Below are 14,292 nucleotides of genomic sequence, written 5' to 3' on the forward strand. Positions count from 1 at the left end.
CAAGCACGAGGCTTGGAGCGCACCGCCACAGCTGGCGCCACAGCAGATGGAGAACTGCAGCCGGAAGCGCGGTTCATATTAATCCGGCGCATAGACGGGCAACCGCGACGCGCCTGATGGCCGTGTTTCACCCCACTATGGCTGGTCAATAGAGAGAGCAATGCAGTGAAAGGCAGGTGCAAGCTTAAGCTGCCTGCTCTTTGTGACATACAAGCCACAATCAACTTATACCCAGCATAGGCCAGAACTTGTGACGGATACAACACCACAAACAAAGAGAAGAAGAAAATTTAGTACCAATTCTCCATGATACTGAGAGCGTGAAGGGCGTTTCATTTTTCCGTTTTTCATTCCCCCATCGAGGCTTGCCCGAAGTGACAGCACAGGCGGGCACGTCCGTTTATACACAAGCTTCGGATGTAGCTAAAACCTGCGATGTCTGGCGTAAGAACGAGGGCATCGAGCCGCGCCAGCGCCTTTGCTGACGAGCGATCCCGGGTTCCTGGAGCCAATGGAAATTTGCGAAGGAGCGCGGCGGATGCAAAGAATGCAGAGGCGGGCCCATTTGGCAACAACGAATCACATAAGCGATCGTCGCCAGCAGGCAATGCGAGGGCCGCGAGCAGGGCCAAGGACGAGAGGCGCTACGAGGAGCGCAAAGTCACGGAGAGGACCTTTGAGGCTCACGTGGAGCGAGTGATTTCGCGGACAAATAGCCCTGCGAAGCAGCAGCAGCAGCAACAGCAACCACAAAGACGGTCGACGCTGCAGCAGCAGCAGCCTCCGGAGAAGAGGCCGCCGGAAATGCGCAGACAAAAATCGTCTACCGACCTGCGGCAGAGAGAGATGCGGGCAGAGACGCCCCCAGGTACGGTCTACCTTTCTTTTTCTGATGGAAATGAAATGAGAGACGAGATGATCTATATGCTGGACTTTACATTTTTCCATTTCCTCTTCTTTCCTACGGAGAGCTAACACTTGTAACGACCAGCTACCTGGAACCCCGAGGCGACGCTTCTGCCGCACACTTCTGCCGCCCTGGCATCGCGAATCTCGATTCCTCCCATTGCGTTCGCGATTCCGTTTGCGCCACAACCGAAACCTCTGAACGAGTTAACGCTGGAGGCTCAGGAGGCAGCCATTGTGGAAGATCTGTTATATGTTTTCATGGGCTATGAGGGGCAGTACATTCGATATGCTAGGGGCTACACTCCTCACGAGGAGAGAGATCGACTGTCTGGGCCGCCATTTAGGATCTTGCCAGGCCTTGACCCCAGCTTGCATGACTTGACCAAGTCGATGCTGAAGATGGCCACCTACTACTCAGCATTGGAAGCCTTTGTCGACGTGCAGAGCCGCGAAGAGTTCGGCGCAGTCAACCATGCGCTGTGTGCTTCCGTGAGAAAGTGCCTGCAGGACTACCTGGTTATGATTGCCCAGCTCGAAACACAGTTTCTGACGAGCGAGTCATTTACCGTCCATGTCCTCCACATACATACATTACCTACATGCCAGATGCTGTCCCACCTTTACGCCATGGCACAAGAGCTCCTAAAGAAGAACGCGCTGCTGGATGATGAAAGCGATGAGGAAGATGACGATGAAATAGACGACTACGAGAAAGTCCTTGAGAGGCTTGCTGAGGGCGGAGATCTCGTTCCTGGAAGTTCCAAAGCCCTGAAAGTCTGCAAGGGCGGCGGGGTTTTGGGTTTGCTGGCCTCAAGGTTGGAGTCTATGGGTGGTGACCCGGCTGCCCGATCACTATTAACGTCACTATTGCGGGACGCGAGTCGACCATATATGAAGATGCTGAATGAATGGTTGCACCATGGCAGTATCCATGATCCTCACTCTGAGTTTATGATTAGGGAACAGAAGAGCATAGGACGAGAGAGGCTCGAGCGAGACTACATCGATGAGTACTGGGAGAGGAGATATACTATTCGTGACCAGGATGTGCCTCCGCAACTGGAAGGTGTCAAAGAAAAGGTGCTGCTGGCTGGAAAATACCTCAACGTCGTTCGCGAATGTGGCGGAGTGGACGTAAGTAAAATAGTGACAGAACTACCAACCTCATTCGACGACAAACGATTCCTTGAGAACGTCAACAACGCCTATGCTCATGCCAACGAGTCTCTCATGCAGCTGCTCCTTACCACACATGAGCTCCCGCTACGGCTACGCTCGCTCAAACATTACTTCTTCCTCGACCCATCAGACTCATTTTCATACTTCCTCGAGCTTGGCTCATCAGAATTGAGAAAGCCCGTCAAGTCTGTTAACACAAGCAAGCTGCAGTCTCTGCTGGATATAGTTCTGCGCCAGCCTGGGACTGTGGCCTCGCTTGACCCCTTCAAAGAGGATGTCAAGGTGGAGATGAACGAGATCACTCTCATCAACAATCTCCAGCGGGTTGTAAACATCACAGGAATAGAGTCGGGCCAAGTGATGCAGCCTGTTACTAACCAGCCACCGATTGAGCCCGATAAGAACGCGACGGGCTTCACATCCCTTCAGCTTGACTACTCTGTTCCCTTCCCCGTCTCTCTGGTCATCAGCCGCAAGACAGTGTGGCGTTATCAAGCACTCTTCCGCTTCCTGCTTTCTCTACGCACCCTAGAGTCTCAACTATCATCGACCTGGCAGACACATACGAAGGGCGTGACATGGGCCCACAAAGGCGTCAATCAAGAGCTCGAAACCTGGAAGCGACGAGCCTCGACGCTGCGAGCAAGGATGCTCATCTATGTACAGCAAGTCCTGTATTTCTGCACTGCCGAAGTAATCGAACCAAACTGGACAAAGTTTATGTCTCGTCTGAAAGCCAAGGACGACACTTTTGACAGGAAATCTGGAGTCAACCGGACGGTAGACGAGCTGATGCAAGACCATGTGGACTTTTTAGACACATGCCTCAAAGAGTGTATGCTCACCAATAGCAAGCTATTAAAAGTATGATGAGCCCCCATTCTCCACCCCTTGCCAACGCCTTACTAACATCGTACTACTTCTAGGTCAACTCAAAGCTTATGCAGTCCTGCAGCATCTTCGCTGCCTATACGAGCTTCCTCTCCCGTGAAATTGAAAAGTCTGATCCTGATTTGTCTAGCGGTAATAAGCCCGACACCATGACCGACGACCAATGGCGGCGTTTCCAGGCCTCCAGGAGCAGCGCCCCGCGCTCAGGGTCCGCACAGAATGATGCTTCGACCCTAGAAACCGTTGAGTCGCGGGTCAACAATCTTGCCGACATTATCCGCAAGTGGGAAAGCAATTTTGGCCGTCACATGAAGATTCTCTCAGACTCGCTTAATCACTACGCTGCGACGGAGACTGTGGTGCTGCTGAGTCTATGTGCCAGATTGAGCTCTGTGAATCAGGGCACTGAGTGGGCTGCTATTGGAGCTGAGGAGGATGATCAAGCATAGAGTCCTTCCTTGCCTCTTCCCTTTTGAATATAAGGAAAGGGGGGAAACGTCAATGTGCAATCTACTTTTTTTAACGAATGCTTACTGAACGTTTATTAGACAAGTTAATCTGTTAGCTGTTGGTCTTTTGGTGTATGGCGTTAGACATGTCAAGCGCATAAAAGGGTCCAAGGGGACGGGCAATGAGCGCCAGTATTTACTAGGTAGTCACATGTTTTTGCAACAAAGATCTTATCATGTCGAACATCACTTATTAGTTCCTGCCAAATCGCTATTCGACGGAAACTTTTTGATGTGAAGGGGTAAAAAAAAAAAAAAAAAGAAAAGAAAAAGAAAAAGAAAAGAAAAGAAAAGGCATAGGTAATACCCCTTTGAAGCTAGACCGCATTTCACATGATAAATGTGCACGAAGAGAATTAAAAAAAGAAATAGTAATTTTGGTAAGCAAATATCAATCATAGATGCGGACTAAATCCTCCCATATGTATACGAGTTACTCATGCACTCGTTCATCCGTCCCAAAATAAAAGAGAGAAAAAGAGAAGGGAAAGGGAAAAGGGAAAGAAAAGGGGGAATCAATGGAAAAGAAAATGTAAGCCAAATGTCACCAGATCCCGGGCGCCGCTAAGATTTGGCATGGCTCGTGAGAGCTTCGGTATGTATAAAATGCCACAAATGCCACGGATCCAGGGTGTTTGCCATACCCGAGATGAGATGAGATGAGATGAGATATAACGAGATATAATAATATAGATAGAAGAAAAAAAAGGAGGTAGAGATAAATTTCCTCTTCAGCCTCCCAGAAATCCGCCAAGCTCTCCCAACGTGAATATGTCGTCGAATAGAATGGTGAGCGTATCAATGAAATAAATAGATTATAGCATATATGCGTGTGTATGCCTTGTAAATAGGAAGAAGAAAAATGAATGGTTATAATGCTAGAAAAAAAGTGTCGATGTATCGAAGCTCGAAGAAGAAAGGAAGAAAACAACCAATATTAATATTCATTACTTCGTTATGGGAGTCGTGTGTCATCATATTCATGATAAATAGTAAAGTCTCATCATTTAAAAAGACTGCGAAGATCCATGAGCTTCTGTCTCGCAGCCTCTGCTTTGTCTAGCGCCTTATTCTGGCCATCCATGCTGAGGCTGGCTAGCTTCACCTTCTTCTCCTGCAGCTCAAGCATCTTTTCTTCGAAGCTGTTGCGCATAATGTATCGGATGGTGCGCACAGGTCGTTTCTGGCCAAGGCGGTGTACACGATCGACTGCCTGTGCCTCGGCTGCCGGGTTATATTGCGGCTCCATCACGTACACGTTGTTGGCAGCGGTCAAATTCAGACCCAGGCCACCAGCCATGATGGAGACAAGTATGACATGGATGCTGTTGTCTTCGCGGAAGCTGTCCATGGCCGCTGTGCGTGCTTGCCGAGTCATGCTACCATCCAATCTTGTAAACGAGATATTGGCCTCTTTGAGCGCCAGCTCGATCAGATCCAAGTGTGAGGTCCAACCGGAAAAGACAACAGACTTGAAGGGTGGTTCGTGGGGGTTAGCTTCGCTTGCAGCTCTGGATTTAAGAAGATCTTCGAGGAGAGCTTTTGTTTTGGTATGGGGTCCGTCATATCTATCGAGTGCTTTTCCGTTTTGCTTGGCTTTATTATTCTTAGGTTTTAAAGTACCTTCATGTTCACCCTCCACGTCTGATCTGCAAATATCAACGAACCCAAACGGGACTTGAGCGTTACAAACGATGCAAGGGGCGAACGTTTGGCCAGGTGCATAAGCAGCCCTAGATCGCTGCTTAAAGGCTTTTATGCATGATCGACAAACAACATGAAAGCAAGACGTCATGTATCCCAGGGTATCGTTTTCATTCTCAGCGTCTATCGTCTGTGTCTCTTGAGAGGAGATCTTTTTGTTGCACTGGATGCACGTGTCGTTGTTGGTGTCTTGCATCAACGTAAACATTTCATGTGCTTTCTGGTGGGAAAGTAAAAGACCATCCACCTTATCGTCGTCTTCGTCAATGTCGATTGCCATCTCCGCTGACATACCTCGCAGGGTTGCCAGGTCGTCTTCATTAAGCAGATCCTTGCCGTGTGCACAAAGCAGGCGGAGGCGAAGAATCGCTTTTAGAATATGAATATAGGTATTCCCGCCAAGAGCCCCAGAAGTGAGATTTCCGGCCAAGACTTTGACCCTGTCCTGCGCATTCCGTGAGAAGAGATCGTATACGCTTCGCTCTTCTGGGCTGAAATCAAGTTTGACAATGAGGTCCTCTCGAGAGGGCAAATCGATCTTGTCTTTTAGTCGGCGAAGAGTGATGGTATCGACGAGAATACGGAGCTTGGGAACAATTTCAGGATTGCAGGCTTTGAATGGCTCCACAATGTGGCGTACAAATTTCGCTCTGTGATGAAAAGGCTCCAAGCGAAGAAACGACAAGAGAGCCGCAAAATCATCCAGTCGGTTTTGAACGGGAGTTCCGGTTACGGCCCATCGCCGCTGGGCTTGAAGTCGAACGATGGCCTTGAATTGCATGGTAGACTGCTCGCGAATCATGTGTGCCTCGTCTAGAACAATGCGAAACCATCCAAGCTCCTCAAGCGGATAAGTGCCACTCTTTGCTTTGCGACGAGCGCTGAGCTCGTTTGAGACAGATCCATAGGTTGTGAGAACGATGTCGTATGAGGCGAGCCGCGCTATATCCTTGATACGATTGGGTCCATGGTAAATATGATAAGAAAGCTCACCGGGAGCTATGTGCTGCTTGATTTGCTCATCCCAGTTAGTAATGGTGCTGAGGGGGCATATAATTAAGGTGGCCTTGGTATTTCGGACCACCGGCGTAAGGCCCAACGGCGCCTGTGAGGCATCCATATCGCCCTTTGTCGGCTTAGTTTCCGGGGCGGACGGCTGCTCTGGTGATAGATGCTGAAATTGCCGGGCTTCCTCGACTGTGCTTGAAATGAGCGACAGGATGCTAAGCGTTTTACCAAGGCCCATCATATCAGCAAGTATACCACCACGAGTATCCGAGGGGGCGGCAACCTGGTTTTCGCCAGTGATGACATTATGAAACACCTTATGCCCATTCATGTTGGATTTTGTCCGCCAAAAGGATACCATGGCCTTCTCCTGTAGCTGTAGTTCACGTGGCCTTTCTCTGGCCATCATGAAGTAAAGACCCTGTCTTTGGTGAGTGAGCAAGGGGGTTAAGATGGATGCCGGGGGGTCCATGGTGGGTAACTCGTCACTCCTAGTAAGAGAATCGAACACTCCCATGACCTCGGAGCGAACTTCTTCGACAGTTCTTGGGGTGAAATTAGTGACAGTGCCAGAACGACCAAGATCACGATTAGTGTTTGCCTTGGGTGGTCTCTTCAGGGACTGCAAGTGCTCTGGGTGGTGCGGGTTTATCAACTTGATGCCACTCTGGACGATATAGGGCTGCTGAAGAGTAATATTGAACCGTGTCATAAAAGCGCCAACATTCCTGGCGTATTTGAAAGGCCCATACAAGACGATGTCGAGAATATAAGAACGTGACACGGGCTGGCCAGGTTCTTGCCCAGGGGCAATAGGTTGTGGAGGAATACGGGCGTCGGTCCTGACACGAAGGTTCAAATCCAATAGAGGCCCTAGGGCATTGGCAGAAGAAGCATCGACGAAGCCTATTACTTCTCTTGTGTGATCAATAATAGGAATTTTCGAACTCCGGTCGTTGACGATCTTCTTGAGGACAACCTTGATGCTGGGTTGATAATTAGCGCCCCACATGCTCTGTACGCCAGGCTTTGGAGATGGAACTCGGGTGCAGTTTGCGCGGGTTTTGATCATGCCATAACAAATTTCTTCTTCTTTGGGATCAACTGGCGCGGGCGGAGAAGCATCGTCGTTAACTGACGAGTTCCACAAAGTTAGCAAAAGAGAGAAGAAGAAGAGGCTGCAAGCAGTGCAGGAGGCGATCCATACCATTTGTCAAGTCAACAGTAGACTGAGGGTTAGCAGCCCGAGCCTGTGCAGCCAAAAGCTCGGCTTGTCTTTTCCTCGCATCAGCCTGCATTTCTCTCAAGAAAGGCGGAAGCCGAGGTGGTCCTTCACGCTGCACTCGCTTGCGCTTGGGAATGGGAATGGGCTCGTCATCTCGATCATCTGAATCGGCCTGAGGGATAATGGGTGCGGGTTTCGGCCGTATCAAGACGCCATGAGCAGCTTGGGAATGATATCCAGTGGCAATTCCGTATTGTGAAGCCGGGATGTGGCCGCCATTCTGTACAGCAGTTTGAGCGACCGGCATCTCAGCCATTGGTGTATCCGCTGTAGGGGCTGGGCTCGTTGTCAATGAATCAAAGGGGCTGTTGAGCAGCGCCGTGAAAGAAGTAGATTCGGGTCCTGGTTCATCTACGGGGAGCTGTTGCCACGGCATTACGGGCTGACCCGGCCCATTATCTGTGATTTGCGAGCTGCTGAAGTCTTGAAATGGAATATTCAACAAAGGATAGGCATCAAGGTTCCATGACGGCGCAATATTTGGACCGGGATCAGGGGGCTGCGAAGGTCCTCCTAAGTGAGAGTCAGCATAACCTAAGACTATGATTTCTTCTTGGGAGAAGCCAGTGATGATAGAAGAGAGGAAAAAGAAAATATGAATTCGCCCACAGTCCTGCTGGAGCAAGGGTCCCAGTGGTAGCAGTGGAACAACAGGTCAAGGATCATGGTAGAAAGTAAGAGACATGGAGACGAATTTGAGAAAAGGTGCAGGTATTACCGTTTGTGGCCATTTGCAGTATAGTAGTATGTGGCACTTGAAGGCTACACAAAGAGCGCCTGCAAGTGCAAAAGTGAGAATCAAGGAGTCGGGAAGAAGGCGTTTTACCGCATATGTGACGAGGCCTAATCCGTCATCACAGAAGTTGATGCAAGAATAATGCTGGATGGGGGTGATCAGAGTAAGGAGATGTATTCACTCTGAACCGTTCTCTCCCTTTTCTCGCAGTGGCGTGAGGCGAGGAGTGCCGTATTATAAATGCTTGGTATCGTTCAAATAAAGCGTGAATGCGCCGTGGTAGCCGGCCAAAACGATGATATCAAAGCGTAGCTTCCCCTACGATAGTTGATGAAGAACCGATGCGAAGGAGTAAACGCTCTGCGAGGATGAAATTGAGACGAACAGAAGAAGGAAGAGGGAGGCGCTGGGGAAAATTTTATGTTCGGTATAGAGCGCGGGAGGGATAAATAGCGGGAGGCGAATATGCGGGATAAGAATAAGAGGAGAGCACGAGATAAATAATCTGAGGCACCGAGAAGCAGCTCGAGAAGAAGAGGCAAAAAACAAGAAGTAATGGCAGCCGTCAACAAGGGGCTGGGATCTTGACGGTGATAGAGCACAAGGCTCCAGCTGGTGGCCGCAGCGGCATCAGAGGCCGTGGAGAGGCCGCAATGCACGTTGTTTGTCGATGATTTCTGTCTCAGCCGCAAACGCGCTCGTCCTTTTCGTTTCTCTTCAGGCCGGCTGAGACAGCGGCAGAGACACAGCCAGTGGCGGTGGAAAATCAGGGAGGAGGAGCGGAGGAGCAGAGAGAAGCAGGGAAAGAGAGAAAACAGAAAATGAAAAGGAAAAGGAAAAAGAAAAGAGCCCGTTACTGGCGATGGGATTGGCGTGAGCGAGTGAGTCTATTCGGCAGAGCCCTTCGCGGATGCAGAAACATGTCGCCAGGCAGGTCGCAGCGGTAGTGGGAATTTAGTGGGCGGCGGGCCCAGCATCAGGCATGTAGCGGGACTCTGATCAGAGCGTGCAGCTGGTATCGGCGGACGCTGAGTGGCTGCAGCAGCGAGGAAATAGTCTGGAAGGCGGGGCGCTAAATCGACTGCAAAAAACTGGAGGTGGGCTCTTGGTGTTTGCTGGTAGTGCTTGCTTGGGGCTTGCTTGGGGCTTGCTTGAGGCTGCTACAAGGGGCGAACGTGCCTGCAAACTGGCCTGGAAGTGCGATTGCCTGGTGATGTGATGCATGCTGTTTGTTTTAACTTTTTGGTTTTGTAATGTCTGTGATAAAGTACATGCAGCAGCCATTCCACTAGCACCATTGCCGCAAAGCCCTTGGCTTGCAGTAGAGCCTTGAGATGCCGTAGAGGGAGAGAGGCTTGGCTACTTGATAGTATCACGATTTCATAGTGGAGAAACGGGTCCTCTCTCTACAGTCCACGGCATACCCTCTTTCTCAACTTTGGCAGCTGACATTATTCATGTCCTCGCTGTTGTTGGAGCATTGCCGGCTTGCGGACTGCATACAACTATATAATACCACCCTACCTTGCAACCTGCGTTCTAGGTTGCTTGTTCCATCGACAACCAAACAAAAATGTCGGGCCCAGATTTCATCATACTGTACGTCAACAAGGACAAATCCTGCCTGTCACTGCCGCAGCTACCGCCACACCAGCCCGCCATATGAGTGGCAGCAAGCCAGAGAAATAAAAACCAGCAGCTACTGCAGCCAAGCAGGTCACCTGCACAGCACCGTTTGCAGCGACAGGGATCGCCGTGGGCCGTGCACCCTCCACTGCAGTGGCGCGTCCCCAGAAGGCTCCAGTGCTCCAGAAGCCCGAAGCCACCTTTCTCCAGCGCCTAGATGCCAGCAGAGCTGCCCTGTGGGTGGCCCCAGCAGATGGCCTCACTGCAAGATGCATGGGGGCACGTGATGCAAAAGTCCAGCATCTCCTCCTGCAAGGTCACCACCCTTGCTGTCGTGATCCCTGACCGATGCGCACCAAAATCCCCCGAGCGACTATCGACGATTGCCGACCTCCGTCCAAGCATATTGGGTTGTATCATATCAGTTTTCTGGCTTCCTTGGTCTCGTTTGCTCGCAGCAAGTTTTGTCTTCCAGAGCGTGCCCGCACATATGCATGGCTGACACGAGTCGTAACCGACCTTTGACGCTGGACAATAGGGATTGGATACACCACCCACACCAATCGCTGCCGCTGCCAAATGCCATTCGTTCATGGGGGGCTGAAGGATAAGACATGCAGACGGGGCTGCATACGCGATACATGTGCGTTCTCGCTCTGCTTTTGCATTTTGCATGTGCTCCCATCGACGATTCGCATCTCCCTATCTCTTGGACCGGATGCCTGGGAGAAGCGGGGAAAGCAAGACAGTGAGGCGAGGCGATATCAAGTACTCTTCTCCAAGACTTATTGAGAAAAGGCTGCAAGACACGGGTTGCTCAGTAGCGCATTGGTATTGCTCAACATCATGGTGAGGGAAGGGACCGTCACAAGGCTGCTAGCTTCGGATCATCCGAGCTGAAGGGCGATGGAGCCGCATAGACCCCGGCAAAATGAGCATTTGAGCCGTGCTTGCATGAAGAGAGCCGACCACCACATCGGATCACACCCAGCATCAGACCGCACCTTGGACGAGTGCTGACGACGACGGGATTGGTAATATTCTACACGTCGGCGATGTGCGTATTACGCCCACCTGCTATGGCTGCTGCTGCTGCTGCAGAGCACATGCAAGTACTCTACAAGATGGATCCGAGTCTGTCGGGCGAGACATGCATACTGCTAGCATCGGCTGCCACAACTGCATCGTTCCACGCTCGTCCTGGGGGTCGTATGAGCTCAAGACAATAATCGTAAGACCTTTTGTGCACCCACAGTGAAGCCGATCCAGATTTATCTCGGCAGCGTAATCGATCAAGGCAAAGTCGGACAAATCGGTGTCCATCGCACCAAGACCCAAGATCGCCCAATATTGCAGTGGATGGATGTCTCAGAGGCTGTCTCGGCCGCCTGCTTCATCTACAGTGGGGGTCCTTTTCGGTGTCAATAGTTGGCCTGAATCTATTTATGGAACATGGATCAGTCCCTACTAGCAGTATTCTGTATACCTACCTAGTAGGCAGGATTCTATCAGACCCAAAGAGCTCTATGTTTCACTCACGCACTTCACGCAGATGCAGGCAATGCTCCAAATGGTAATGATGAGCCTGTGCCAGGCCACGTCTTAAAGCCGACAAAAGACATCCAGAAACTCTAAATCAAATCGCGCATAATAATGCTGCGTTGTCAATAAGCGATGCTGCTTGCGCCGACACGATATATCGAGTCGTGCATGGATGTATCGGTACAGACATTGAGGCTGTCGAACTGCCTCTGGCCAAGGTACATGCACTCGACGGGGAAGTACCGCTAGTGAACTTAAACCGCAAACTTTATATCAGCATCCAAGCAGCATTATGTAAGCACCGTGCCACGAATCTGCGAGCCTCGTCTCGTGCTTCTCTGGGAAAAAAAAAAGAGGCTGCCCCGCCATCCCCGCCAATCCCAGGCCAAGAAACCTGCTGCTAGCTGGTTGCAGAACAGCCTGGCCGCTGCGAACAAGCACACGCCGACAGCTTTCCTTGATTCACCCAGCCGTGGAAGCGGCCAGAGTCTCGTCTGACAATGGACATCACTAGCTTCATCATCCAGGGCCGCGACAAGGCCCTGCTCTATGGCGATTACTCCACCTACCACGGCCAGCTGTCCAAACGCCTCCTCAACTCGCGCAGGAAGCTGGGCACCGTCACCAAGAATCGAGGCAAGTTCCGCAAGGCCGAGCAAGCTACCGCCGAGGAGGTCAGGACAAACAATGAGTATGATATCATTCACCCCTGTGACTTATTCGCCGTCTGTGGCAGCAGTGGAGCTGACTTGGCCGCGTTGCGCTTCCTAGGCATGTCTACCTGCTCCTCCTTACCAGCGAACGTGCCTGGGCCCAGGCAATGAGCATCAAGGCCGCTCATTCGATTGACCAGAGGGGAATTGTTGGCCGTGCTCGGTCCCACATCGTCTCGCGGCTCGAGAAAGCAGCTCGAAGTGCCGAGCAGGTTGTCCGCATCCTTTCGCAGATCGACATCAGTGGTGCCACCATCACCGATGTTCTCGAAGCTCAGGCATATGCGTCCCTCATTCGGGGCGCCATGCAGTTCGAAAAAAACAGCTGGGAGGCTTGTTTGAGGAGCTATGCTACGACATATGTCATCTACAATGCGCTGGCTACCGCTAGTAAAAGCGACTTGTACAAGGATTTGCTCTCTGAGACCGTAGAGCCATCAATCCGGTTTGCTGCGTATCAGCTCAAGACACCTCGAACAGTCTCAGTTGCAACCCTTGCCAAGAACGCCTTCCCGCGATCAGACGACACTCTAGTCCAGGAAATCAACCGAATTGATGCCACTCTTCTCGGCGAGGCGCAGCCAGAGTCGACAAATAACATTGCAGGAAGTGAAACTGCTCCCCAGACACTCAATTGGCGCCGTCACCAAGTCCAAATTGAGGACGCCCAAATAGCCACAGCTTGGTCAACTGTTAGTGAAGCCAAAGAGAGGCTTTCACAGGCTGTGGCCAAATCTCAGGACAAGGGTCTCCACGAGGTAGCTGCTGCTTATGACGAAATCTTAATAGCAACCCAAGATGCTGTTGATGCCGCAAAACAAGCAATTGATGATGTCAAGGCAGACGGCGTCAGCCAAAGCGACCCTAGAATGCAACGGTTACAGATTACACGCACGGCAGTCAACTATGAAATGATCAGCTGGAGAATCGGTCGTAACCGCGTTCTTACGGGTCCTCATGATGGAGCTACAGAGGAATATGGCTCACTGAGGAGGAGAAAGAAGAAGGACGCAACATCAGAGGATGCGAAGAAAGAGAGAGAATTGCCATCTGGCAAGAAGCTGGCCAAGCTCAAGGAGAAGGGTGCTCTTTACGATGGAATTCTTCAGAACTTGGAGTCCATTAGAGAGCTGCCTGGCGTGGCTGCTGATGAAGAACTTGCTGCGCGGATTGAAGCTTACGAACAATACTTTATCGCGTTAAAGTACGTACTGTTTCTTTACCCTAACACCTTATTACCAATGAGGGAGACAAAAATAACTTTGAATCAAATTGCTAACCAAGGCGCATAGACACCTCGCCGTCGCCCGGTCACACGCCATCATTGGCAACTCTGCCAACGCCTTGGCTCTTATCAACCGTGCTCTGAGCTTCAGCCTAAAGGCAGTTGCCAAGCTTCCAAACACAGAGACCCCTTCTGACGAGCTCCCCTTGAGCCTTGACATATCTCCCGCCTCCGTCAAATTTTTAGAACAAGTGGTTGACGGCGAGCTGCAACGCCACCGTGCTATCGTCCACGTCGACAACCTGCGGAAGAAACAGGCTCAAGGCGATGAGTATCAAAGCCACGCTCCTCTAGTCGAGAAGCTGCACGAATATCCCATCGGTGGGGCCAACCTCAACAACATTGTCGAGTTCCCTCCGAGGCTGGAGGTAATGCCCGTCAAGCCCATTTTCCTCGATGTTGCCTGGAATTACATTCAATATCCCCAAAAGGAGGTTCAGGTGGACGATCAAGCTGCTCCTGCTGCTGAGGCTGAGAAACCTGCTCAGAAGAGAGGCTGGTTTGGCTTTGGGAGGTGATAAGCTTAGCTACGCAGCTGTTTTCTCTCTTACAAAACTTTTGACAAAATATTCTCCGATTCCTTCTATATCAATATTAACATCCCAATATCATATACCTGGTGACCCAAAATGCCTTATGAACATTGTGCCTTTCTTGCAGTGCAAGTGTATGTTGGAGTTTGTCTCACTAGTTGATTGCCATGTTTGACTGTCTCATGGGGAGTCACGATACGGAATCGCGTGTCTGGAATGAAAAGGGGGGATGACGCTAATACTACTCTGCGCCTATAGCAAATAGGGAAAATATGAAAATTCCTAACCAAACTTTGTCTCATGAAATGTTGTGTTTGAAGTAGATTCACCTGATAAAAAAAAAATAAAGGAAAAGGAAGAAAGGAAAAAGAA

At 50.6% G+C, this 14,292-nt stretch overlaps 3 protein-coding genes across 3 annotated transcripts; 2 read left to right on the plus strand and 1 right to left on the minus strand.

The window, feature by feature from the left end:
• Window positions 1–161: 161 nt before the first annotated feature.
• Window positions 162–4,188, plus strand: TrAFT101_000836 (uncharacterized protein). The gene is made up of 3 exons (XM_024905935.2): window positions 162–868; window positions 992–2,952; window positions 3,015–4,188. The coding sequence occupies exons 1-3, from the start codon at window positions 436–438 to the stop codon at window positions 3,426–3,428; spliced, it is 2,808 nt and encodes a 935-aa protein (XP_024765065.1). The 5' UTR covers window positions 162–435; the 3' UTR covers window positions 3,429–4,188.
• On the minus strand, window positions 3,794–9,114 carry TrAFT101_000837 (uncharacterized protein). Its single transcript, XM_024905936.2, has 3 exons — window positions 8,204–9,114; window positions 7,408–7,998; window positions 3,794–7,334 (listed from the first exon to the last, which is right to left on the minus strand). The coding sequence occupies exons 1-3, from the start codon at window positions 8,214–8,216 to the stop codon at window positions 4,492–4,494; spliced, it is 3,447 nt and encodes a 1,148-aa protein (XP_024765066.2). The 5' UTR covers window positions 8,217–9,114; the 3' UTR covers window positions 3,794–4,491.
• A 2,775-nt stretch (window positions 9,115–11,889) lies between these two features.
• On the plus strand, window positions 11,890–13,905 carry TrAFT101_000838 (uncharacterized protein; the record flags this gene model as incomplete). The annotated part of the gene is made up of 3 exons (XM_024899151.1): window positions 11,890–12,080; window positions 12,161–13,306; window positions 13,395–13,905. 3 exons carry the CDS (start codon window positions 11,890–11,892, stop codon window positions 13,903–13,905), a joined length of 1,848 nt encoding a protein of 615 aa, XP_024765068.1.
• Between the last annotated feature and the right edge of the window lie 387 nt (window positions 13,906–14,292).

This window comes from Trichoderma asperellum, chromosome 1 (genome assembly GCF_020647865.1).
Source record: "Trichoderma asperellum chromosome 1, complete sequence".
NCBI lineage: Eukaryota > Fungi > Ascomycota > Sordariomycetes > Hypocreales > Hypocreaceae > Trichoderma > Trichoderma asperellum.